We start from the raw sequence: 27,083 nt of genomic DNA on the forward strand, positions 1-27,083 counted from the left end.
AAAAACTTTTCTCCATTTCATTTGTTACTATCTTTATTGATTCCTTTTCTTCTTGCTTTCTAGTTTCAATTTTCACCCCCATTACCTATTTTTTCCTGTAGAGTAATTAAACTTGTAATGCGTGTCAAATTTTATCATGTTACCTGTGAGATGTGAGATGATTAGAAATATGTTTTGCAAAAAAAATAAGAAATTTATAACCGTGCTTCATGCAGTGATATTTCTTTACTTTTTCTTCCAATTATTCATGGCTTTATTATTTATTCTTCTTCTTCTTCTTCTACTTTACATTCAAAAAACGTACTTTCACATTTAAACCCAAAGATTTGAAGCGATTTTTTTATATTCACGAAAATCGCTAATTTCTTTCAATTCAAGCATGCGGCCGCGTCTTTCTTTGTTTTTTTATATAATATAATAGAATTATTATGTACAGTGTGTATATATTCATACATATACATGTATATGTAAACCATAATGTGACAGCCTCTAAATTGCTACGCGATGCCACACGACATCTACCCTGTTAAGTTCTGTTCCTCTCTTTTTTCATTCGCCATCTTTCTCAATAAAAAAAAACCTCATTCCAAACGAAAGAATAAAAACGGAAAAAGGATATCACAACGTTTTACCTACCTATGCATATCATATATGTAAAACTGTTTAGATTATGGTCTTAAAAAATTAAAACTATGTATAATTGAGTCCAAAACCTACAAGTATAGGTGTAGTCAAAAATTAATTCGCAAGCAAAGAAGTTATGAAAAATGATAAATAACAAACTAATAAAAGAATCTAAAAAAAAGCTGTTGAATTAAACTCTGTCTTTCATTTCATTACTCTTAATTCTGTCTATACCTATATGTATCTAGATTCGAATATACACTATGTAATGGATAATCATACACGTATATACTAGGTGTATTATACTTATATTTATTTTAATGTTGAATTCAGTTGATCGGTTGATTAATCAACATTATAATATAAATACTATTATTTTCGTTGAAAAAATATCATTCAAAAGTATTATTTCTCCCACTTATTGATCGAAACGAACATCGGAATCGATAAGATTATTTACATTATGTGTGTATGCAAATATTCTAGTTGAATCCACCTGCGATTGCATTTGAAGTAACGATACCAAGAATGAAATAATCTAACTAAAAAAACCTGACAGGCTAGCATAATGAAAAACGAGGAAAAATCTAGTCCAATCATTGGAGACAAATTGCACATCATCTATTTTCTTCTACAACTCTATCGCCTGTCACCCATTGAAAGGAAATAAAATAAAAGAACCTAATGATATCTTCTTACGTAGTGAAATAAATAATTAGTTAAATGACTTCGAGAAATAGCTATGCATATTGACAAAAAAAAATTTCCTCTTACGTCCCATAAAGATCACATGGATTTTGGAATTATCATGCACACTGTGTTAGGTGTAATACCCGAAATAGAGGTACCGGTTTCATACCTTTTTATACCTACTATACTTTAGGTATTATAATATCATGAAATAAATAGACGTTTTTCTCATAACGACAAAAATTTCAACGATTATAGAATGAAACTGAGTGAGTCTCATCGGAGAAAAAGCGACCTCAGAATCTATGTATTTCAATTATTTCAACATGGCACGCCTCACGTATAGTATATATTGGTATATATGTGATATAAATATATGCATATATTTATAAATCCCTCTCTTTTCTAAGATTAAAAATCAGTTCGTTACTTTCCGATCAAAGATTTGTTTACCGCATCTTATGAGTACTGTTCAAATATTGAAAAAATCAAGCGACGAATAAAAATGACATCCCACAAGTCACGGCAAATTATCATCGATGAACTATGTACTTTAAGATTTCGCGTAGTATATATAGGCAGGTATAAAGTTTTTTCTCAGTTGTTGCCAGTCATCTCACGTAGAGTTTGCGTTGACTCATCAAACAAAAGGAGGCAAAGTATAGCCTGAAGTTTGCTGCGAGCCGGCTCAAAGTTTGGATCGAGAGCTAGCGACGATCGATAAAAACTTATAGCCTTTTCAAAATCACCCTGTTGAGAAGAAGATCAAAGTAGAAGTAACGCTGAGGGGAAACAACAAAATTGATCTTTACGTGAAAATCAATTTTTTTCGTTATTTTCTTATCTATTTTCTCTTACTTCATTTGCATAAAAAAGAAACAAATGTTTCAGAACGTCTCGATAATGAGAAAACCTTATGAATAAATTGGTAATAATTTTGCAATCCTCTCACTCACCACGGCCGTGTGCAGATTCGCCATAGAGAAGTGATTTATCACAAATTCCGGTCCTTTCATCAGCGCCAGGTCAGCTATCCGCAAAGCGTCTTGATGAAAGCCGCGTTTGCTTAGTAAAGATGCGAGCGTTATCAGTGGAACATCCTGCATTCCGTCTGGCGCATTGACCAACGCTTGTCTAATGCAATCGACCGCTCTTCGACTGTGACCGTCGACTCGCCAGTACAAGGCAGCGGCCGTCGCTAAAGTCCACGATCGAGAATTCTGGAGGTTGATTGTGCACATTGGGTAATTGAAAATTTTTTAGATCCATATATGAGTTGTTCTGCGCCAACTCAGCCACGTTTTGTTCATCCTCTCAGATCTGTTCCATAATTAGTTATGTAGGCGTACTACTTAAAGGTACTTTCTGTGAATTTTTTCAGAGTTTTAGATTACTCATTTCGGAAATGGTGTTTTTTTTTAAAACCCGTATATCATGGAAGATTGAAGCCGAACAAAAAGATTTTGATGCCATCAAAATATAACATAAATCGCATTAAATAGTTCATTTAAACAAAGCAGACCATTTCCGAAACGAGTAAATTAAAAAATCTTAAAAAATGTCTATAAAGTACCTTTAACCAGTACTATTATAGATCAGATCCGAGAGGTTGAAAAAAAAAGTTGCTGAGTTGGTGGACAACGCCTCATATACAAAGAGAAAAAAAACAGATGGCTATTTGACACTCATTCTTCTCAAATGATGAAACTAACTTTTCGCAAAGCAACGGCTATTCCAGCTCCCAGTTGCTCGACGGTGCTTTTTTGATCATTAGCCATGAGAGCGAGCCATTCAGCATTGTCCAATTCCGTCATATTCGGCAAGATTTCTGATAACGCGTCCAGATTCGCGACGTCATTGATGTCGGGATTTCCTCCTTCGCATATCGGCTGCTGATAAGGACCGTCTTTTAAGGGTTTTAGGTCGTGACTGATGCTGTCGAATAAGAAATTTATGAAGTAAAGATCCAATAATCGATAGAGCATGCGTTCGATCGTCCGTTTAAAATTCGATAGCAAAAACTTCACTCAATTTGTTATCAATTATTTCCTGCAGTCGATGTAGACTCTGTAAATATCGCGAAAATGAAGTGTTTGACTGAATGTATTGTTCAAATTTTTTGCGATCAATGGATAGCTCCTAGCCCCAAGTCGATCCTACAACCGATCACAAAGTTTATGCAAAGAAGTTGAATTCTGTCTCCAGTGATCGATAATCACTTTGTTAGAATCGCGAAATCGTATGAATTCTGTGACATACTGTACAGCTCAATTTTTTTATGATTGATGCACAACTCCTAATAAATTTTATACTTTTAATCAAATTGGTTACTAATTTTTGCAAAATAAATTCCGTTACATTTTCAGGCTGTTCAGGACCTAAAATTCGAGTTCTTCCATAACCATTTTACCTGAATCTAGTATCTTAATTACTTCAGGTACGTTTTTACAGCTATATCCGATTTGAATTTTTAGATAGTTCTCTTCGTTCCTTTGACTTTTTGAAAAGGAATCAATTCGTCAGATCACAGCACTCACTCAATATTTCTGGCAGTGATATGATGCCACATAGATTGGAAAGAGCGAGAAGGCGGATGCCGCATGTCCCTGCATCCCTTGGGACTGAGTGAAAACATTCCAGTTATATCGTGAATTTGTAAACCAGCGTCGTTAGAGCCTTCCTCAGTCATGGATACGTAAAAATCATCGAGTACATTGACCCCGGGCTCTTTGACATCGTCACCGCAAGATATCCGCATGTGAAATGACTGTGCAGAAAATTTTTAAAAACTTTAATAGTCGCAATGCAATTCCTAAGCTCACGTAACCGGTTTAATATTCTTACGTTTTGCTCCATATTCACCATATTTTCCAGCTCAGATTCGTCAGCGCCGCCTTCGTTCCCAGTTGTCATCAGTGTGTCAATTAAACTCTGATGCTTGATAACTTTTTCCACTTTTCTTGTACACCTTGCACTGCCTGTTTTCGTAATATCAAATATCAGTGAGCAAAATCGAGCCAGAGAGAAAAAATATTTGTTGTGAGTTGGAAAAGAAAAATTTGTAGAAATGCCAACCGGTCGTATCTCCAGTTGTCCTCACTGCATCGCATTGCACGTGTTTGCAGTTTTTCCCATCGCTGTCGCACACCACCGCTTCACCTACACAAAGCTTGTGCCTAGTTATCATCTCTGGCGGCAGATGAGGCGCTCCGCAAGTTTCCGTGCCACCGGGGCTTCCTGCAGAATCTTAGGTTCCACGATAACACAATTTGAATGATAATAGATTGAGCCACGTATCAAAATCACCTACGCCAAAAAAAATCAGGAATTTACAAACTCACCGGGTCCTCCATTGTTCAACCATTCCTGACATGCCAATGTTCTGAGCATCGTTAAGGCCCGTCCATTTATGGCGTGTACGTCGACTCGCAGAGTTTGTTTCAGATGGTGTATAGCTCCCGAATTGTTACCTTTGACATGCAGGAGAGAGCCATATAGGAAATTGGTGATGGGCTGAAAGTGAGACAAAGAACAGAATTTGGGTTATCAAAAATCCGAACTTTGTATTCATTTCTTGACAACTTTATATCTTACAATTAATCAAATTACCTCGACTGGGTTCACTTCTATTGCTTCCCTAGCCACTCTCAGCGCGTCCTCAATGAGACCAACTTTTTGACTTATGGAGGCTATACTAACTAGGGGAACGTCTCGGAATTTGTTTGGAACCGTCGACAGTGCCAACTGAAGACAGTCCAGAGCATTTCTCGGCTTTCCGACGACTCGCCAGTGCAGTGAAGCCAGCATTGACAAAACCCAAGGTGCAGCGACTTTCTGAATTCACCATAAAAATCCGTAATTTTGACGAAGCAAAGAAATGTCTACACGATTTAATAGGCAAAATAATCATGTACTCACGCTTCTGGTAGCAGTAAGAATCCGCTGTCCGATTTCGGCGAGCTCAGAGTCTTTCACTAGACTTTTCAAAACCTGGGACAACGACGAGTCTGGCAAGTTGTTTCCTATTGTTGCTTTTAACAACGTCGTAGAAATATACTTGGCATCGAAAGTTTTTGGTGCTTCACAGGCTGGTGGATACCACGGAAGCGAATGTTCCTTGCCAGGATCAATGCCTATCAGTTCGCTCACGAACAAATGAGTTCTGTAATTTGGAACAAAACATCGCTCAGACAAAACAATAGGAAAAAGACTTGAAACAAGCTGAAAAATGTCACACCTACGCGTAGCCTTTGTTTTCCGGCGGTAAGTATGCTGGAACGTATTGTTTCGAATCGGTCAACAGTGGCAACCGACCCTCGCAATCTGAAGCTCTGGGCCATTTCTCGTTCTCAAATTCCTCGGTTCCCTCTTTGATCTTAAAATTGTGATACTTCGGTCTGCCCGTCGGTTCCATGAACACGGTGAAAAACTCGGGTCCCCTTTCCTTGGGAAACTCGGTCGACTTAATCGTGCGATCCTTACTTGCTGGAAAAATAGACTAAAATTTGAAGCAAGAAACTAATTTAATCAATTTGGTATATGAAATTCAGATAAAAGGTGTAGAAGGAAAGTAGGAACAAAGCACGAACAGATTTACAACAGTTTTCACAGAACGAAAGTATGAAAAAAAATATAGCAAAAACACGCTACCATGCCAACTTCTCGATTTAGCCATCTGTTCCTCGATCTTAGTGAGCTGATTCTCAACGTTTTTCAATAGCTGGAAACTGACGCTCAGATCTATCTGCAAGTTGTGTGCCAACATTTGACTCTCGCTTGTTACGTCGCAGGTCAGGACGGCATCGTTGCCACCTCGCTGCATGCAGGACTGACCCCTGGTCGTCAAAATGGTGCCTAGAGTCTCCTCCTGAATATTACCATTCTGCAATCTGATGAAGGCCGCTTTGGGCGCCTGCTCCCACAATACGCGTTCCTGGAGCTTAAGCCATTCTTCCTGCTGTCCATGATAGGCGTGAAGTTCAGCCAGGATATCTTGCAGTTGCCTACAAAATAAAACCATATAATTCTCGCTATACAAGGAGAAATTCGACTATACCTCGCACCAGCTTTCCAATTAGAGAGCACCAGCTTTCCAATAAAAATACTCAAACAGGCAAATAGTCTCGTCCTGAATTTTTCCTGACCAAATTATAACTTCTTTTCCCTCACTCAAATTCTATCGAATAGTTGCAAGTCGAGTATCTAATAAATAATGCTCGGAAAATACGGGTATGATCTATTCAATAGTCACAGAACCAATTACAAGGGAAAAAATTGTTCTTAAAATTTTGCTTTTTGATGGGCAAAAAGCTCGATACTTTCTCTGTGCATGCCGCCACAAAATTTTCCAACTATATAAATAATTTCCCTGATCAATGGCTCCGTGTAATATCTGTTTAAAAAATTCTACGCACTGGAGAAGCGAGGTTAGAGCAATTTCCAGCTTTTGATGACACAGTATCGCATGCTTGGCATGTCTTGCCTGATCCATCGTCGGCGCTAGCCGGAGACAATTGTCGTAACAAGCCACCGATCGATTATAGTCGCCGAGGGCAGCGTAGACATGACCCAGTGCCAAGTGTTGGTGACTCTGAGTAGGGGCATAGCTTATCGCTGTGTGTAAGATTATTGCTGCTTCACCTGAGTGCTTTGCAGCATGTAATATTCCTCCTGTCGTGAGCAGAGCAATGTCACGATACCGCCTGAACAGTTTTCAATGTCGTTTTATCAATTCTTCAAAAATTTTGTGCAAGAATAATTGATAATTGTTAACAACAAACTGTGTTTCGTACCGAGGAGCTGTGACAATGGCCCGGCGACCGCACTCGAGCGCGTTGTACGAGTCTCCTCTAACCCGCCAGTATATAGCAGCGAGGTTAAAGTGGAGCCAAGAGCTGCTGTTTCTTATGAGACCGTAAGCAACTTGGTGTCCAAACTTATTGAGATCCGTTCCAGGCGGCAGGTACTTTATCAGACCCTTTTCCTGCTGCTGGGTCAAGTTTTTCCTGTTCCGCATTGCCTAAAGAATAAAATTGCTTGTTGAAAATTAATGGTTGCACAGGGTGGCCACTCAATTCGGCTCACGGAATTCCCGGACATTTCCCAGTTTTCCCTGACTAAAATCATTATTTTTCCCTAACATTTTGATGCACAATTTGTGCAGAAATCACTAAAAGCTATAGTAACCTAGGTAAAGTATGGCCAAATATATTAAAGTTATAAAAGTTTTTAAAAGATGTTCATTCCGTTCATTATGATTTTTGAAAGTTGACAAAAAACTTGGTCTTGTTAAGTATATATTTAAGAAGGGGCTCCAACAAGCGAAATGTTTTTAGAGCTATTATTTGAACATTTATGCTGTTTGCAATGAAAATCGAGGTTCGAAGAATTATGACTAATTAACGAATGTGTAACTTTTTGAAAAATAAACTTAAAAATTTTTTGCCAATGGGACATTTTTCTTTTAAACGTTAAGAATACACCACAATTTATCCAAATTTTTAAATGATATTTAATACAGCAAAACAATTATTTTATAGATAGATAGAATATTTTATAGATAGATAGAATTCCGGGTGCTTGTACTTTTTTATTGGAAATTTCCTCCTCTTTAAGAATCTTGTTAAAATTTTCGCTAGCGCTTTTACTTTTTGAGTTACTGCCAAAAACCTGAGGCTTCGTTTTTTCTAGACTATTAGGCGTCGGTGAACTTGCGTCTCCACACGCAGTGACGGCCACAGATAAATCAAACCGATGTCTGCTCGTACTACTGAATTCATATGACAATCAACAACTAAGCTTATAATCGTCAATAAGAAGAGAAGAAAAACTGTGACGATGCGGTGATAGCATTTCAATTTTATGGACAAAGCTTTTGAAATCCGTGAGTTCTATAAAAAGTCCCTGACCAACCAAAAAATTCCCTGACATTTCCCGGTTTTCCAGACGGGTGGCGACCCTGTTGCACTGTCGAAATAGATGATAAAACACTCTCTCATATTCAAATCTTTGCCTTACACTCAAATGTTCGAAAGTGAACATGCTGAAATCCAAAGGAAATGTTTTTTTGCAGTCAGGAACTTTTTTCTTCCCGTCCTTAGGAACACCGTCTAGCAGATAATCCTTTTGTCTGAAAACAGTTAAGAACTAGACAACTCATTGTCAAGAGTAGACACCAGTATGAATGATTTTGAGGATATTGAACAGAATTGAAGCAACAAATATTAAATAATTGTAAAATGAATAAAAAATGTAGTTCTATCTTACGTAACGCCATTTCTGTAGCTTCCATCAGTCGCGACGCTGGCATAGAGATCTACATCGGCGAGGGGTTTACCTGCCAACAGGCAATCAGGGTCTGTAGAGTACAATCGAGTCTCGACATCCATTGCAGAGTCCAGGCTAGCGCAGCGACTGTGAATAGCAGCCTTCCTCGCCACAAGTTGTCTGTACAAGGCGTCAACAGCATTCCGACGATCTTCTTGCTCGAGGAAGGCGACAAGGTCGTAAGGACGGCGCATTTGAAACACGGAATCCGGCTAAAAAGAAATGAACGCCAATGAGGTGAAATTGGAAAAGAAAATCGCAGGCTGAGAAGTGGGTCAAATCGATGATAGGTTATCCCCAAAATGGTTCAGCAAAAGTAGCGTTTTTTCCCTGAGGAAAACATGGTTTCGAGGTTGTCATTGGCTCAGCAGTCGGAATTGGTGGTCGAATAGTTTCACACCAAGATAGAGATTCCTTGCAAGTGAAAACCGGGAAAGATAAGTCTGAGTCGAAGTTGGACGCGCAGATAACCGCGACCTCGTGGAAAATACTCTTGTGTGAGGTAGAACACGAAATTAGCAAAGGATGAAAGGGAGAGTATCGCGATTCTTGCGTGTCGCAACTAAAATGATAACGAAACTTACCTGCGACTGAATTCTCCCATTTTCGGTAACGACCCAGTGAGTGGTAGCAGAGATGCCTAGAATTATTTCAAAGAAGGCTAGAAAGACTTTGGTCGATTTGAGCATCATCGTGCGTAGCGCTACCGGTTCCGTCGATGTCGATAATCACAAACAATCACATCGCCAACAAAGACAAACAACATTTATTTGCACGTTGAGTATAATTGCGTGAGCGCGATCAGCAGCAGCGTAGCGTCGAACACAAACAACGGCGAATCACTGTGCTGCTGTTCTCTGTCTCCAGCCTTGTCGTCGTCTGCTGTTTTCCCCCCCTTCGAAGCTACCGCGATGCCCATAGGATTAGAGTAGGAGAGGTATAACACGCTCGTACAAGTGAAATTATCTTGCTATTGAAAAGAGAAAGAGAATGTCTAGTCTCTATGGTAAGGAATTACATTGCTTTCTTTAACAACGCATGCGCAATGCTATAACCGCCTGCAGCCATCGCAGCTGACTTACAGACTGGCGTATGTAAGACCGTGGGCTTGACGACATATGGGTTGGATTACTGCGCATGCGTCAGTAGAGATAGAAGGCTTAGTCTTACGTTCTCTCTCTCCTTCTACAAGCCGGACGCTTTCAATGCTCTTTCTTTCCCACTCTATCCCTCTGCCTCCGTGGTGCCTCATGGCGCCGCAGCGTCTGGCAAGAACTCGCCTCTGATTGGCCGAGAGCCTATAGCCACCTGCCAGTTTCAACCAATCGGAAGGCGCAATCGCATCTCAACGGATTGCAGGAACGTTCAAAACAAGTTGACGATTATTCCTGCATGATTATTGCTCCGCTTAACCGCAACCCGGGATATTTTTTCACCGCAAAGATATTTATACAACCATAATTGAAAGGTAAGATTGGCTGATTATCCTCGGTTGTAACGCACCACTCATCATTCAAAATTTAACCCGGTTAAAAATGCTCTCGGATCTTTCTACGAATCGATGACACTCTTTGTTTACTTGTATTTGACCTTTTTTCTGTATTAACTCTGTACTTGTAAACCCTGATCTACGACTCTTTTCATCTCACGGTCTTTACCATCACAAAAAAACCTAGGTTTCTCTGTCTGCTTGTTCGTCTATTTTCATTTGAGCGTATAACCTTACAGTCCCGTTTATCCTTGTCTCTGTGCCTGCAGCTCTTAACGTACAATAGAGAAAAAGAGACGTCCTGCGAAACAGAGCGTCGACAAATGCAGCATGAATTTTTCCAGACAACAGTTTAGTGCTCGCAATCACCGAAACAACCTGGCTCCAAAAAGTAAGCAAAAGTCTATTTTTTTTCACTAAAAAGAAGTAAGAGTATCTCTGTTTCAATTTGACTTCGATTTATTCTTTTTATTTTTTAGCATTCCACCTCTCATTAAAGAAAAAACGAAATCTAAAGCAAAAGCAAGAATTTGCTAAAGAGAACAATCCAAGTGCAGCTAACACAAATGTGGGAATGTGCAACTATCGCAATGCAGAGATTTGCAGATCCGAAAGCTCAAGTTCACCGGATTCTCAGAACTACAATTTGCGACTTTCTGACAGCTTTACTGACACTATTGGCAAGAAAAAACCCTCGTATCCGAAAAGCAATGATTTGAGACATGCTACTTGTGAGAATCGTAGTATAGTATTAGTCAGTAACTCTAGCGCCAGCAGTACCAACAGCAATGAAAGTTCACACTGTGCGGACAAAAGTAAAAAATCTACAGTTTATACCCCGTTGTATCGGAGCAAAGAAAAAAGTCGTGATAATCCTACGGACACAATTGTGCTAGACTCTTCAGACAGCGAAAAAAATTGTAGTACGAACAAAGACTGCAAAGGTGTAATTACCCTGGACAGCGACGACGATAGCGTCCTTAATACTCTGAGAATCGAAAAAGATTACTTCAAAAAATCTAAGAAAAGCAATTCTAGGTATCTCGAAACTGACAACTTGTCGCTGGGCAGTACAAAAAGCGTGAGTAAAATACTGACTGGCTCTAATGAACGGGGTGATAAAAACTCTGGAAAAATTGGTAGAGCCGAATTTGCACAGTTCTTAAACCGTCGCAATAACTCTCACAACTGCACCAGTGGTTCGAGCAGCACAAATTTCACCCCAGATTCAAATATTGCACAAAACAATGGCTTACTGGTTGAGTATAAAGTAATTAGCGAGTCTTCTTCTTCGAATGATGAATCTAGCAGAGGGTTGAGTGCAGATTTAAAACATAACGATAATTTCCGCACTGGTAAGAGAAGATCTAAACTGAACAAGTTGACCAGCAGTGAGAATCAGAAAGGAAATAAATCCCTTGCAAATGTTAGTTCAAAATCTAATTCCAAGTCGCTGTTAGTAACAAAACCATACGATTCTGTGAAGCTGACAAAGAAGGATGCGCAGAGAATATTCAAAGGAGGGAATAACAGCACCAATTCTCACTGGACCCCGAATATAGCTTCTCCTTATTTCAAAGAAACACGCAAATCTCTGTCCTGTTCTTCACTAGATGGGCCAGACGAGGTCAAAAGAGGAAATGTGATAAACGAAACAGAGTCTGATCTCCTGATGACAGAATCAAGTTCGGACAAGGAAATAATAGACAAATCGCCACAAAATTTGCGGCTGAGGAAAACTCACATCAGCAGATTCGTAGATCCGCCTAATCAGGAGCAGCAGTACGCCGGTTTGTCGGATAGAAAAAAAAATGAAATTTCGGAATGGCTGAGTAACAATTCACCGGGTTCGACCAACTCGTCCAGCATCATTTCAGAGAGCAACAGAAACAGCAGCTTTGGCAACAGTAGTCTTGAGCGATTTGAACTCAAACACGAGACTCCCAATAATCGAGGGAAATTATTGAAGCCTGATACGTCTGAAAAGGTAATGAGCATTCCGGGTCCCTTAGATCGTTTCATATACAAAGGCAAGACTAGCGTTTTGAAAAATCAAACTCCCCTCGGAGTTGGCAGTACAGAAAAGACGAACACCAGTCCGGATCAGCTCAAAACGCCAACGCCTCGCCCAAAACCAGCCATAGATGAGAAGAAGAAAAATCAGCCTATAGTAACTGCTACTCAAGGCCTTCACATTGATGATTGTGCCAATATTTTAGACAAGCTTTATGGGGATTTATGGAGGAAAAAGGCTGACGCTGTGCTTACGCCACAAACCGATCGCCGAACACAGAAAAAGGTGATAAACAGGAAAGTGAGTCAGACTGAAAGGTATGTGGTGGTTTCTAGTTGGATATAAAATCGTATGTTATTATCTGTTGTTTTCGTAAATAATAACGACCGATTACTCTGCAGGAAACAGACCTCAAAGGTTGCTATAGAAAATGGAATATTATCTAGCTCTGAAGACGACGAGTTTGAAATTTGTAAGTTGTGACTGAATCTAAACAACATTTTAAATACAATTTGGAACATTTTTGTGAAAAATTGCGATCGTGTTTCAGTCACCAAGGATATAAGGCCAAATTTTAATTCGACAAAGAAGAAACTTTCCAGAGACAGCTTTATTAATGATAAATCACCATCTGAAAACAGCAGCGAAAGTTTCTATTACACAGCTCTGACGAACCCTAGAGTATCAAAGGAGAATTTCCCACCAAAACCACAACCAACGTTAATTTCAGCCTCCACCAAAAAGTATGTCCGCAATAGGCAAACGACACATTTTTTTCTCTCCAAGTTTGATTGCATACATTTTTACCCTGTTGCAGAGCCATTGCAATTTGCGATTCAGATTCTGACGACGATAATTGCCACCTAAGATCAGACAAGGATTTGAACAGAAGAAGACTGTCGTTTAGCGAGGATGCGAGCAATTCTAGCACAAGTGAATTTGATCCAGGGGAAATCGTTCTTCCAAAACCAAATGCAAAAAAAGGTGAGACCTGTCTGAGGATGTAGGTTGAAAATTAGCAACGTTTTTTACTTACAATCAATAAAACAAACTGAGTAAATCTTGTATTTCAGTTCCAGCAAAAAAAATGCCACTAGCATCGAAGTTCAACGATATTATAAGTACTCAACAACAGATTACGAAAAGTTTTTTGGCTTCTTTATCTGCAACCATACCGATCCAATATTGTCATCCTGAAGCAAGGGCTTTCAGAGAGAATTACAAAAACAAAAAAGAGGAACTGTGTAAATATCTGTTCAAATTATACAACAAAGAGATATTTGACGGAAAAGTAAGTCTGTTTTTGCAGTCTGGGCAGAGATGAAATTATTAGTAATGAATCGACTGTCAGTAAAAAAAATTAATCATCAAATAACGTCAATCTTCGTCGTGTATGTATAGCTGCCAGATGACATGGCTTTAGAATGGAATGTGAGAATGCGTGGAACAGCAGGTTTCTGTTACAACAAAAAGTCGATAAAGAGTATTGGCGGGATCGTCAGATCGTCACGAATAGTTTTGGCCACCAAAGTATGTGAGAAAATATCATTGCTGGCGTTTTTATGCTTCTAACACTTTTTATGAAGATTCTCTAAATTATTTTCTACACAGATTTTGGACACCCCGGATCGACTGCGGGACACTTTGGTCCACGAGATGTGCCACGCTGCTGCCTGGTTGATAAACCAAGTTTCCGACGGACACGGACCATACTGGAAAGGATGGTGAGTTGCCAACATCTCTCACTATTCTTTCTTTGCCCGACTAAAACGATTGATAATCTTTTCCATATCATCGTTTACTTCATTCTGTAAATTTCTATCCCAAGGGCAAGCAAAGCAGTGAAAACATTCCCGGAACTACCACCGATAAAGCGTTGCCACGATTATAAAATTAAGACGAAGTATACGTACAGATGCACGAAATGTGGTTACAGGTAAGAGAAATGATCTCTGAATAAGTGAACATATTTTTTATCTGAAATCGCGGTTTTAACTTATTTTTATCTTCACAGCATAGGAAGGCATTCGAAATCGCTCAATGTGGAGAACAAGCGGTGTGGTCATTGCTATGGAAAGTTTGAACTTTTGATCAACCGAACAACAAGATCGGGAACAATGCAGACGGCGACTCCAGCGCAAACCAGAACACCGTCAAGCTTTGCTCTCTACGTTAAGGAGAATTATCACTCGGTTAAAAAAGACCGCAGGAGTATAAAGCATGCAGATGTAATGAAAATTCTTGGGCAACAGTTTTCCGCTGTTAAAATTGGAAGAAAACAAGGCGAGGACAACAAAACTTGTCGATGAAATATTGATTTTTTTTTGCCTAAGAATGTACGTATGTATAGTGGATGTAATACTTTGAGGACCATCAATGGTTTCCATTGCCGGCATTGGATTATTGCGTATATTATAACAATTATGACGAACGCCGACTCTGAAAGACTGACGACGATAAATCTCCTGAGATTTATGAAATTTTTCTACAGCTTTAAACCAGATTTAAGTAGCGTTATTTACATTTAATATGTAGCTGATAAGCAAGCGATTTGTAATAATGTAATAATGCGATGTAAAAAGAGAATATATTTTATCTTCCTAATGAATACGAACATTATTTTCATCACGATAAGAACCCAAGTATGCAATTTTGAAATTTGATACATGCATACGCATTGAATTAGGAAGAAGCAGCGCAACCTGTGGCGGTGTACGTGTAATATAGGTAGTTTTGAAAATATGCGGGCAGTCCCGTGATGCACCGGGTGTTTATGATTGTTGGACTGCGCAATCGCGGTGGACGGCAGCGCTCTCTAAAAACAGTAAAATGAAAGATGGCGACGTGCGAGTGGTGTATTTAAACATGTTGTTGCCAGTAGGTAAGAGTTTCGACGACCAGTGTTAATTTGTGCCTCAAATGTAGAATGTCAGAACAAAAACGTGTTCCTTTTCAATCCCTGGGCACAACGAAAAAGGAGAAAAAGGGCGAGGATTTCGTACAGTCGTACCGTTTTACGCTCACCTTACCAGAGTCGAACGAGCAGGCATGTCCCGAGTTCAACTACTGCGAGCTCCTCAGATCGGCGGAGGTAAGTTTATAACAGAAAATGGTTACGGCGAGCGTTGAGGCTGTTTACCAATTTTCGTTACCCATCAATCGACGCGAATATTTCTAAAACTAGCCAATAACGAACAATAAATAGTGGCGGTATCGCGCCGCTGACACGTTACTTCCCCATTGGGTGCCGGTCCAGATAGAATTTCGCCGTATTTCATTCCCAGCGGTAGATCGGGTACCAGGGTAGAGATAGTCTCCCTCGTTCGTAATTACGTGCCAGAAGGATTCAAGAGCCTGTCGCCATGTTTGAGAGGAAATTCCGATCACCTCGTCGGGTTAATCGGGGCGCTGTCAGGTTGGGGTAGGTTGACCCTCTAGGTACCCCCCAGACTCGACGGATTTTTCCATTTTCTACAAGCTTTCCTTGTTTTACTTGAAATACAATATTTTTTATCCTTCTAATTTTTTTTCCTTTTCTTTTTAATGCACGCACCGCGACCGTCGTCGGAAGTAGATTTAGGTGGCTTTTGTCATTGAGTGACAATGTTCGATTAGATGGGCAAACGCGTGTGTTTTGCCCAACAACGCGATTATCATCACGCGTCCTGCATCGTATGGTGCATGCTTACGTGTCGCGTTGTTCATACATTTCTTCTAGATCGATGTTCAAGAAAGTCACCTATACCCACCACTCATCACGCTAGGTGCACACATACATATGCGCCGCATATTCGCGCTCGCCATAACACCATGTGCATACGCAGGCACACAGGCACGCGTACCCAACACATCGCGACGTGATATTATACCGAAGTATTCGTACATACATCTATATCCGCTGTTTGCAGCACTGCTAGCCTGCGTAAGGTTTTAACGCGTTGAGCAAAAATCTCCGAGTGAGCCGATCCTAGGCGGTTATAACGCGTGAACTGCGCTATATGTCATGTCTCGAATCGTAGCGTAGGCAAAACATCTCTCAACTCTCATCTGTCAACCTGATGTGCTGCGCGCAAATACTTCCTCCTCCCTTCGGTCCCTCCGCCTATAACTCACACGTTATTATATTCTTTCAGATCCCATCCTGTACCTGTCTCTGCCTGCCTCGCTACCATCAGCGTCGCATCTCGCTCCTCTCCTCTCCTCTCCTCTTCTCTCTTCCTCTCCTCCTCTCTCCACAACTCACCTTACTTCACGAAAAAAGAGATTGTCATATTCACCGCTGAGGTGACGTTGAGGAGATGGGAAGCGGTCCAGCGATCGAAATAAACTGTATGCAGCTGGCTTTGTGACCATTATAAAGACGCTTGTCAATTCTTCTCACTCACTATCGGGATAATCCGTCGCGCCGGTTCAGCCTGATCGATCATCACTCGTACTGTAGATCACGTATCCATCCCTGTTCCTCACCTCACACTTTTAATTCGATGCGTGCAAACGAAACGCGTAGACTAGTAGCTCGTCTTTTTTTTTTTGTATCCCTACTTCATTATTCTAATCGGCTTTTGTTCTAAGATATTGCGAACAAAAGATAGGTGTAAGATTATTTTCTTTTTTCTGGTCTTTCATTTCTTTTTCTTATTTTTTATTTTTTATCTTTTTCATGAACTCGTCTACGACTATTATCGCAAATACGTAAACGCGTAACGGAAAATCCCTACTAGTTAATTTCCCTCGCACGATTTTCCTGTCTGCTTACACAACGAAATTGTGTCCTATTTAATCGCCTCTTTCATTATTTTTTCACCTATTGTCTAGTTGGCATACAAAATCGGCCCTCGCGCTGATTGGGAGATATGAGATCGCGACGGGTTCTCCCGTGATAGTGCAACACACTATATGCATACAAAATATACATACCTAATGCCCTCCCGCCACGCGCTCGAACATACTGAGAAATGGATGTGATTTTCCATTTTTTTTTTTCTGTATTGCATTCGAAAGGTCGCGTAAATCCACGTCCTTCTTTCGTTATGCCTCCTTGCAGTTCTCGCCATTAATGTTATCTTTCCCGTATTGTTTTATCCACGGAATTGGTCAGCGTTTTGCTTCTTCGTGTATCAGGAGAGTAGAATCAAATGTGAGAGAAGTGAACCGTCCTGAAATTTTGGCCAATCGTTCGACTGTGTTGCCACCGCAGCGGTTGCCCATTGCAATTATACTTAGGCGATCACGACAATACGGCACTCTACCTTGTCTCCAGTCGATAATGTTTCACCACACGCTGACCCCTGATACAAAAAATTGCTTTAAACAAAGCGTTCCGTGTCGAATTGAAGAACGAGCTTCATCACTGAAGTATACACCGTGTGTATGTGAATATGAGAGTGAATGAATGAGGCTTGTCATTCCATACGACGAATTAAACGCTCTTTATTCTGCTTTCATACCGACGGTCAGTCTGTAAAAAAAGCATTATGGATTGTAGAGATAAAGCAGATTTCTGCACTGCGGCCAATAATACGTTGAAACTGTAGCTTGCTTTCTCAGCATGGTATCCTGATAGATTTCAACATTTTGCGCACCCTTTGCGTTCTCTTCCGCCTTTATTCTTCCTCTATTCTACATGTTCACATTACTCTACGTAACGTATGTAGCGTCATCTGCATGTACGCAATAACTTTAACACTGAACCTAACAGTCGGTTATTATCATGGTTATAAATTTGTGCAGAAAAAACGGAAAAAAGAAAATACTAAAAAGGGCGATGAGAACAACACTGTCAATGGCCTGGACCCACACGATGACGATGACGATGAGAAACTTCAGGAGATGGCGAAGAGATTTGAAGCTAAATATGTAAGTTTTGATTTCGTATTTTTTCAACAGCTGTCGTTAATTCACTAATCTGCTATTCAGTATTTTATTTTCCTCTCTTTTTACATCGAGGAAAAAAACGTTCATTATTAATCCCCAATTGACTTAAATTTTATGTATCAGGGAATCAACGATTATGTCGACCTTGGGGCAGGATATGACGAGTCAGATTCATTTATTGATAATACAGATGCGGTGAGTTTGACACTTTGCAGCTTGAGTAAATTATAGCTGTACAATGTGTATGCGCATATCTTTTTTGTTCTGAATCTACTAATTTACTTTTTGTTATAGTATGATGAAATTGTACCCAAAGAGGTGACGACGGTGAGAGGAGGTTTCTACATAAATTCTGGTCTCCTCGAGTTCAAAACTTCGGAGAGAAACTCACTAATTGGTAATATTAATAACAACAACAACAACATCGAGGATGAGAGTAGTGCAAGTAGCGAAGAAGAAACTGAGGAACCGAGCAGCCCTAAACAGTCCAAGAAACGTGTCATAAGCAGCTCGGAAGAGGATGAAATTGAGGATGCTGGTAGCGACCATCAACCCAAGGTACAGGAAAAATCGTAAATTTCTTTGGGGATTGACTAAAGAATACATATGCTAATAAAATGAGCCAACGATTATTATCAATGTTGTTTATCGTGTAACTATTATTCTTGGATATGAAGGATAATTTTGTGATAACTAACTGTTGTACATTATAAAAAAAAAAAAATTTTCTGTTAATGACAGATGTTCTGAAATAAATTGTTCTGAGGAGGGCCCCCATCCGGGCTGAAACGTTAACACAAAAAAAGTGTTTTTTGTTTATGACCTTCATATCCAAGAATAATATTTACACAACAAATCACCAAGGTCAAGAAAATCGTTTTCATCAATGTTGTTTATCGTTTGTTCCAGAAAGCCAAGCTTGATGATAATGTAGAAAAAAATTCTAGCAACGATGTAATATTGAAGAAAAAAAAGAAACAAGAACAATCGATATTAAATAGGCAAAAAAATCCAGTCGTCAGAGACCTACTTAAAGTTAAACGGGAAATTCGTGACGGCGAGCTGGCAGGTATGAATGAATTCTGATGAGACATAAAAGTTTTTTTCCGAATTATTTTGATCAATTTCCCCAATTTTTAGACGATCAAGATGGGGGTGACAAAAAAAGAGTCAATAAAATTGAACCTAGTAAAACGAAAAGTATATCGGAAAAAAAATTTGATATTAAAAGATTTGAAAAAAAAGCATCTAGCAATGGGTTGGATGTAAAAAAGCCTGAGATGAAAAAAATCGACGACACTATAGAAAGTGTTGTTAATGCAGCACGAGTCGAGGATCAGTCAAGCTCCGATACTATGGATTCCGGTAAATCTAGAAGTATTATTTGCTCGAACTCCGACTGCGACGAAGCGATGGACAAGGAAGAATCTCCCCTGCCAGATATGCTCACTGAAGACATGAAGGAAATAATAAACAGATTGAAACTTCATGCCGAGAACAGTAAAGAAGGGAAAACCAAATTCTTCAATAGTCTGATTAATGCTGATCTTTTTAGGTAACACGCAATCATTTATCTTTGTTTGAGAGTGCACGTGTCTTGTTTTTTCCTGGTTTACCATGGAAAGCTGAATTATCTCTTCACTGCACATTTCGATTTTACTTTCAGCTTAGAAAGAAAGCTGCGTTTGAGGTACTCAGCTGGTGTAAGACTCCTAACTTATGCACATCTAGCCCATTTTTTACCGTGCAGTAAACCCACCCTCGTTAATCGAGCAAAAAAACTATATCTCCAAAACGTCGAAGACAAAGTAAAAGCTCCAATTGAGAGGTATGTGCTTTCATTTTAATGTACGTGAAAACGAAGTGTTTTAGCTTTGCATTGTTAAAAAATAGAGAGTATACTGTGTATAAAAATCATAACATTTTTTCCTTAGGTTAAAAGCAGCTATCGATAGAATAATGCCATCTGTGCTGGTCAAGTACACGAGGGACTGCCAGAGAGTTAGTGACGAAAAGTAAGCTCTCAAACTATATGTGTTATTAAGTCGATCCTTATGTTTGGGCTCATCCAGAAACTCTGATCTGATTAGTGATAATGGATAAAAAGAAAGTACTGTCTTTTCAAAAATTTGTATCAACCACCAGAATCAGTCTATTTTTCTGTTTTCAACTTCAAAAGATGATTTGATTTTTTTGAATATTATACATTGCGCCATTGTCATACGGATACTTAACCCAATCTGTTGATTGGTTTAATAGTCGAGCTATTAACTGTAATTAGTACATAGAAACAAATGATGAAATTTAAGTGAAAGAAGAAAGAAACAAACGATATTTTGTTTTTTCGTTTCTTAGCCCACAATTGTACTGGGAGATATATCGGTACTGTTGGTAAGGCGCCCCTACAAGCTGCAACTTTCCTTTTTTGCCTTATACATTCTTCCTGCTGCTCACTAATCACGCTTGCTAGCGATCACATATATTTGTACAAGTGTCTTCATTTCATTCAAAGACATAAATGTTTTTCCAAAGTGATTAGAGTTTAGAATCACGAATCTACAAATCTCGATAGTTTCTACATAAAACAATACATGCAGTCTCTCTTTTTTACCAATAAATTTCTTCCCACCAACATTGAGATGGTGTAAAGATTCTCCCAAGATTTTATCAGTGATATCAACACTTTGTGCCAATCATCATCAAACTTATGGTCGCATTAATATTATCGCACACACAGACCCAGTTTGCTGTTTTACCCTGGATAAAAATTAGTCAATATTCTACAAGTCTAAACAAAATCGTTACCTGATTACACATAGCATTGGGTACTTTAGGTAGATTCATTAGTCCCAGCAGCAAATGGTGCGAGTCACTGTTTATTACAGAATACACATATTTTTCTCATATTCTATCATCTTAGTGTTTCAACAAGGCCTCAAAATTGAGTTCATACTTGTTCATGACATCGAAAATTTCACGTTACAGGGGCGTCGAAGGTTCTCCGTCAGATGTTGAAAGCAGCGATGAAGAAGACAGCGGTAATAAGTCTTCAGAGAAATCAAAAGTTCCTCAAAGAAGGTTTCCATGGAGTGATGAAACAAAGTAAAATCTTTTATGCATTTCGTTTTGAATCCAACCGTTTCGAATTCTAACTGATAACGTCAATCTATGTGTAATTTTTGCAGAAGATTAGTAGCCGAGATTGCTGCCGCACGAAAAGAGTATTTTGAAATATTAAGACCGAGGAAAGAAACCGTTGAAACTTTCGTCTCGTCGTTTATGGATGCCAGAGTACGATCGCTCTGGCCTCCGGGGTGGGTTCGACTGCAAACCTTGCTCAAGTATTCCAATCCTCAACTACAGTGAGTATAAAAATACTTCTTTTTATTCCAATAGTGAAGAAATGGCATAAATGATACAAAAAAACATGATTTATGCAATATTGTTTGGCGCTCGCTGCACGGCAACTGTACAATAGAAAATATCATTGACCGTCAATTGGAATTATGTCTTTGGAAAAACTCAATCAATCACCCAATAAAATTCAAAATTTACTTCCAACTCTGAACAATATTCTCTTGTGTACGCTATTCTTCATCGAAATACACGCGTCTAGAGCATTACCATTTGGCCGTTCTGTGTTTTCAGGGTGGTGATTGAGTTGGATTAGTGTTGGGATAGCCCTACTCCGGATTTTCCCCGCTAATCAATGGATTCTATCATAGTTATTACAATTGAATATTTAATTTTGTACATTCGAAAATGAAAAACGAAAGAAAGCAAAAAAAAAAAAAAAACAAAGAAATGCTTATGTTTTACTGTTAAAAAGCAGAATCGAGGTGAACTTTCCTTATCTTCGTACATATTACTTTGCTACATGTTATATTTCTTGAACGCCTCATTCTCTATTGTAAATATGTAATGGCCTGAGATACACAGATGTATCATTAGACGCATAAACTGATGATCCTGGTACTCTGATATATTTATTAAAAAACGATTTTTTCGACAATTCAAATTTCTGATTACTGTTCTTCCTACTCTCTTCTCGTTTCCCCTCCCATAAATTAATATATTGAAATACGGTCAGCATGCCACAGTTCAGGAAACAAATCAACAAACAACTCACCAAGAAAATAAAGTGTTTCCTTCCTGCCTCAAAAAGTAACTAGCAAATTAGACATGCGGTAATTTTTCTGATTATAGGATAAAGAGGAAAGCAAAAAAGCTTAAAGACGGTTCTGCGCAGCCCGGCACAAATCCAGGACTTTCAACGTCTGTCTCAATTGGTATGACGTCGACCATGATGAAAGGAGATCGTTTAACAGCAAACAACGAAGTGGCAGTGATAAATCAAGTGGAAAGAGACAACAAAACGCCGACGAATTATTTGAAATCAGTCTCCATGAATTCATTGGACATCCAGATGAACTGCTTATCGTCTAATCAAGGTACGAAATTGAATGACACCACAAACGTTGCCCAAAGTTCACAGCCGGATAAAAAATCGTGTTCGAAATCGTCCAAGGATGCAAAACGCGAAACCCCAGCAACAAGTCAATACAGCTCGAGTTCTTGCACAACAACGAATGTGGCGAACGTTGCGAAAATATCCGTAGTACCAACCGCGCAACTAATGCCGCCCAAATCTAAGTTGGACAAATTCAACCCGATGGATCTGACGAGCAGTTCGCTGTCAATAACGCCGGTAAACGACTATCACAAGTCAGGAAAAACCAGCGAGACGAAGGAGTTAAAAAAGGAACGTCAACTCGACACCATTTCTATAACTCCCTGCCCTGATAGCGCAACAGATGATGGAGCAGCCACGGTTCCTCTTTCCGTCTCTTACCACTCGAGTGCCTCGACTCAAGCAGCTCCTCAGTCAAAGTCGTTGCCGTTAAAGCATCGGATATTGCATGAGAGTTTGGACACAAAGGAAGAGAAGGCGAGCGGAGATAAGGAAACAACAGATACGCTCAAGACTGAGAGGAAGGAGAAAAGGGAGAAACGGGGCTCAGAGAACAGGCATAGATCCCATGAGAGTAAAAAGGCCAAGAAGGAGCAGAAGGCGTACGAGGTGTCGGAAGCACTGAAGCTTGATCCTGTGCCGCTGATGTCGCTGCTGTCGAAAGAGGAGCAGGAGCAAAGGCAGATCGAGGAAACTGTTGCAGCGACGAATTTCTTGAGCCAAATATACAACAATGACGATGCTCCCAGGACTGTGACGGAAAAGCGAAAACAGGCAACGAACTTGTTGGACGAGGCAACCGGCAATGTAATCGTGCCGCCCAGTGAGCAGGAGAACGACGTTCAGATGGTTATGCAGTCCCTGAAAGAACTCGAAGAGCTACAACAAATCCATTCGCCAGTAAGCGTCATTCAAAAGCCTACTAAATCTTCAGCGAATGTACAATACGGTAACTACCCAGATGACTATCAAGAGGATCATCAGCATCTTTTTATCAAGAAGGAAGAAAAGGTGAGAACTCCAAAGAAAGAGGATACTCACTGGTAGGATAAAAGAAACTTAAATTCTGAATGTATATGTTTTATATGTATATATTTATATATATACATACAGACTTATCAACGCTGTGCTTTGATGCACCAGATGAATATAATGTAAACTGCAATGCAACAAGTTTAAGACGTTATTCATCGCACCAATCCCTTCGTTGTAACAAAAAAACAAAAATAAAGAAAACACTTAACATAATACTATTTGAAATAATACTGAACTTCCAAGGAATTGAAATACGTCCTGATTTTCCGTTGTGAAATTTTTTTTAAAAATGGGGAAAAAAAATATAAATAAACAAAGTGGATAAAACACGAGTAAATTCTATCGTTAAACAATTATAATAGGACACTGTTTTTATCACCATATAATAATAAATTGTAATGTATGGTAAATTTTCGTAATATGACAATTATTGAATGGTTTTGTGCGGTAAAGGAAAATATGTTTGTACGCTAAAGTGATGACAAAACGCAGGATTACATTTTTCCACTTCTCTGCAGCAAACTTTTACCCTATGATAATAATAACAATAGTTTCTCACAATAGAAGCAGCGTTATAATAATAGTACGTAGAAGTAATTGTTGTTTCTACTGGAGAATGGACAAATCAGTTATTGAAGTAATAATAGTAACATTAATAATAAGAATATTAATAACAATAATAATAACATTAATTAAAACAACGTGATGCCACAATATCATTTCAGAAAAGGAAGAAAACAGTTGAAATCAAACTCTACTGAGTATTTGTTATTCAATATCGAGTATAATATTACTATGCATATGAAAATATGAAATACCAAATAAAATGGAGGACGTTGATGTATTATAAATAATAATAGATGAATGAGATAAAGTGTAAAACCAATGTGATTCAAAAGCATATTTATTGTGCTTACTTTCGTGATTGATCAATGGAATATTTTGTTATTACATACATGATTTGCAATATATATTCCAGATCTCAGGCTTCCCATGATCCACTGAGTTCTATGACTTTTTTTTCGATACGTGTGTATATCTAATGAATCATCGTCTATCGTTTATTATGTGTCGTTGGTCCTTCAAATCTGAACATATTTCTCACAATGTTCTGCGATATGTTAATTCTGGTCAAAATATTCACCAATTGAGTGATACGTTGGTAATTCTAGTTCACATCGTAAATTTTCTTTCTTTTTATTTTAAACACAGAGGTTGCGAAACTCGCCTATTCTAAGATTTTTAGGATTGATTTATTCCATGCTCCCTGCCCTTATTCTCTGCTGTATTATTAGCTTGTAATAGACGCGTTCCATGATTAAAAATTTAATCAGAAAAAAATTGTCAGTGTGGTTGCTGTTATTCCAAGTGCTAGGAGTACAGCGATAAATTTTTGTGATCTCGGCACTTGAATGTGCGAAAATGAGACTATTATTATTCGTGTATGACAGCGAGTCGTTGCGGTGTACAAGACAAATGAATATCATTCATTGTATCGTACATACAGTAATATGTACATGATTGCAAACGCATAAGCGTTGACTACATATGTGCAAGGAAAAATGATGAATCCTTATAGTTTACGAAAATTGAAAGCTAATCGCGATTTATCTACCATCAGTAGGTATTGAAAAGAAATAATCTTAAATTATATTGGCAAAAGGGAGGAAAAGAGAACAGAAAGTTTTGTTTCAGTGGTCAATATAAGCCACTGGTGCCTGATAATATTGTTGTTATTATTGTTATTATTATTATTATTGTGTTGTTGTTGTTTTTGAATTTTTAACGAGCCTCTGCTGTACTAATAATTTATTATTATCGTTATTATTATTACTATTATTGTCCTGCTGCTAAATATTATATTTTGTCTTGGGGAATTCTTCGTAATTTCTGAAGCATTTTAAAAATAACCAAAATCTATAATTTACACAATTTGATTATCAACCTGTAGAAGGCTGGCATTCTTACCTTGAAATTCGATATTTTTTAGAGGTACGAATTATGCATATAAATAATCTACACGTTTGATGGAGCTTCCTAGTTATCTACTGACTCCTAAAAGAGGCAGGCTGGTCTGCTAAAGGTTAAACCGTAATGATAGTAATGATGATGATGATGATGATGATGATTGATAATGACAATGATAATGATAATAATAACAATAGCATTAGTAGTAATATTAGTAGTTTTAATGATCGAGTGTGTACAGTGAAACTAAATTATAAACGATAACGATGATACAATTACGATATCTGAAGTAAACAACATGAAAGGTGAGAATGAAACTAATAGGCAAAAAACATTTGTACATAAATTATGGTGACGTAATGTGCGATGGGGTGGCTCGAGTCATGAAATGGTCAGTATCTGAACTATGAAATTGTCTATTTTTACTCTTATAAATATCTACAACAGACATTGCTAAACTGTCGATTTTATTTTTTTCATTGTAAAGCGTAAACATATTTTAACTGTAATGCTTCTTTTACTGTGCCCTAATATATGTTGGATGCAAACGGTTTCATTTTTAGATCGCAGGCACGCCGAAGTATATCTTGTTTATTTATTTATTTTATGTACGTTTCTGCTTTTAAAGTATAGTATCGATAAATCTTATGATTGACAGTTCTTTTTTGGGTCACCTCAACGCTGCGATGGGTCTCCTCAACGACCCAGTTTAATGAAAATATATCGACGATTGTTCCTAGCGATGTGTATAAGCCAAATTCGTTTTTTTCTTCTTTTAAATTATGTTATTAAACTAGAGAAAGAAATTTCTGTCATTATCAATTCTCTTTTTAATCTCACCTGTTCGTCTTACCACTGATTTGTTTTTCTACTATGCTGTATACTGTAATTAGCTGAAAAATATTGAAGCAAAAAAGAATATAACAGAAGTACTACCTTGGTAAAATAACTGAAGGTAATTTAAGAGCAAAATTAAGGAAATAGAATAATATTAGGTAAAACACTCAAACTGTGCGATAAAAACATTTTGAGTATCTTGTAATTATGTACAATATGCTGAAATTATTTCAATAGACATACGTTGAACAATGTTTCCAAACTTTGCGTCCTGTTCGAATGGTTTGTATGCGTCTAAATAATCGCGCACATCTCGACTGTGAGGTAGAGAGAAAAAGAGAGAGAGAAAGAAAAGAAAGAAAAGAGAAACAAATTTAGCATATTTTTGGAATGCATAAAGCTGAATAATATTAGCAATTATTATTGATATAATGTAGAGTAAATATGTATCATATATAGAAGAACAATCTCAACAAATAACATTATAAATAATAGTAATGATAAAGACATATTGCGACGTTATAAAAATTGCCTAAAAGTATGGAAAATTTTAAAAGAAAATAACAAAAAAAAAAAAAAACCAAACAACCGTGTACTGTATCAAGAATATTTCGCTAAGATGACTTTTAAAATATAAGTTTTGAATATTTTTTACAATATCCCGAATATTATACCTCATCCATCCCCCCTAGACACGACATATTAAAAAATCAACACATTTCGAAATCGATAAAATTTTGTACTCTCGCGCCGTT

At 38.3% G+C, this 27,083-nt stretch overlaps 3 protein-coding genes across 8 annotated transcripts; 2 read left to right on the forward strand and 1 right to left on the reverse strand.

Moving 5' to 3' along the window:
- On the reverse strand, positions 1-16,336 carry LOC124180763 (tetratricopeptide repeat protein 17). Of its 5 annotated transcripts, XM_046566529.1 has the most exons (17): positions 9,225-9,710; positions 8,581-8,852; positions 8,332-8,443; positions 7,107-7,333; positions 6,729-7,016; positions 5,965-6,317; positions 5,556-5,799; positions 5,233-5,476; positions 4,924-5,148; positions 4,656-4,827; positions 4,390-4,560; positions 4,159-4,292; positions 3,852-4,081; positions 3,027-3,249; positions 2,271-2,534; positions 1,867-2,064; positions 1-95 (listed from the first exon to the last, which is right to left on the reverse strand). In XM_046566529.1, exons 1-16 carry the CDS (start codon positions 9,330-9,332, stop codon positions 1,912-1,914), a joined length of 3,420 nt encoding a protein of 1,139 aa, XP_046422485.1. In that variant the 5' UTR covers positions 9,333-9,710; the 3' UTR covers positions 1-95; positions 1,867-1,911. The 5 variants fall into 5 exon arrangements, with proteins under 5 accessions (XP_046422485.1, XP_046422486.1, XP_046422484.1 ...); XM_046566530.1 differs by lacking the exon at positions 9,225-9,710 and adding an exon at positions 16,291-16,336 and having other exon boundaries at positions 1-2,064; XM_046566528.1 differs by having other exon boundaries at positions 1-2,064.
- LOC124180764 lies at positions 9,880-14,736 on the forward strand. Its single transcript, XM_046566533.1, has 11 exons — positions 9,880-10,108; positions 10,399-10,520; positions 10,609-12,460; positions 12,545-12,615; positions 12,694-12,886; positions 12,961-13,127; positions 13,217-13,434; positions 13,545-13,673; positions 13,755-13,867; positions 13,972-14,079; positions 14,158-14,736. Exons 2-11 carry the CDS (start codon positions 10,460-10,462, stop codon positions 14,450-14,452), a joined length of 3,207 nt encoding a protein of 1,068 aa, XP_046422489.1. The 5' UTR covers positions 9,880-10,108; positions 10,399-10,459; the 3' UTR covers positions 14,453-14,736.
- LOC124180765 (ubinuclein-1) lies at positions 14,982-26,985 on the forward strand. Of its 2 annotated transcripts, XM_046566534.1 has the most exons (12): positions 14,982-15,234; positions 17,874-17,999; positions 18,141-18,212; positions 18,312-18,575; positions 18,927-19,086; positions 19,158-19,572; positions 19,684-19,845; positions 19,952-20,032; positions 20,373-20,408; positions 21,003-21,119; positions 21,203-21,379; positions 22,224-26,985. In XM_046566534.1, exons 1-12 carry the CDS (start codon positions 15,070-15,072, stop codon positions 23,533-23,535), a joined length of 3,087 nt encoding a protein of 1,028 aa, XP_046422490.1. In that variant the 5' UTR covers positions 14,982-15,069; the 3' UTR covers positions 23,536-26,985. The 2 variants fall into 2 exon arrangements, with proteins under 2 accessions (XP_046422490.1, XP_046422491.1); XM_046566535.1 differs by lacking the exon at positions 20,373-20,408.
- Positions 26,986-27,083: the final 98 nt, after the last annotated feature.

This window comes from Neodiprion fabricii, chromosome 4, assembly GCF_021155785.1.
Source record: "Neodiprion fabricii isolate iyNeoFabr1 chromosome 4, iyNeoFabr1.1, whole genome shotgun sequence".
Taxonomy (NCBI): domain Eukaryota; kingdom Metazoa; phylum Arthropoda; class Insecta; order Hymenoptera; family Diprionidae; genus Neodiprion; species Neodiprion fabricii.

Excerpts from the sequence above, each read along its gene's own strand:
- LOC124180764 (XM_046566533.1), top strand. The coding sequence starts at position 10,460 with ATGAATTTTTCCAGACAACAGTTTAGTGCTCGCAATCACCGAAACAAC. Across the intron at positions 13,435-13,544 it reads AAGAGATATTTGACGGAAAA|CTGCCAGATGACATGGCTTT; the intron begins GTAAGTCTGTTT and ends GTGTATGTATAG. Across the intron at positions 13,674-13,754 it reads GAATAGTTTTGGCCACCAAA|ATTTTGGACACCCCGGATCG; the intron begins GTATGTGAGAAA and ends TTTTCTACACAG.
- LOC124180763 (XM_046566529.1), bottom strand. The coding sequence starts at position 9,332 with ATGATGCTCAAATCGACCAAAGTCTTTCTAGCCTTCTTTGAAATAATT. Across the intron at positions 6,318-6,728 it reads GCTCTAACCTCGCTTCTCCA|GCAACTGCAAGATATCCTGG; the intron begins GTGCGTAGAATT and ends TTTATTTTGTAG. Across the intron at positions 5,800-5,964 it reads TAAATCGAGAAGTTGGCATG|CAAGTAAGGATCGCACGATT; the intron begins GTAGCGTGTTTT and ends CTATTTTTCCAG.
- LOC124180765 (XM_046566534.1), top strand. The coding sequence starts at position 15,070 with ATGTCAGAACAAAAACGTGTTCCTTTTCAATCCCTGGGCACAACGAAA. Across the intron at positions 18,576-18,926 it reads GTAGCGACCATCAACCCAAG|AAAGCCAAGCTTGATGATAA; the intron begins GTACAGGAAAAA and ends CGTTTGTTCCAG. Across the intron at positions 19,846-19,951 it reads GTAAAAGCTCCAATTGAGAG|GTTAAAAGCAGCTATCGATA; the intron begins GTATGTGCTTTC and ends TTTTTTCCTTAG.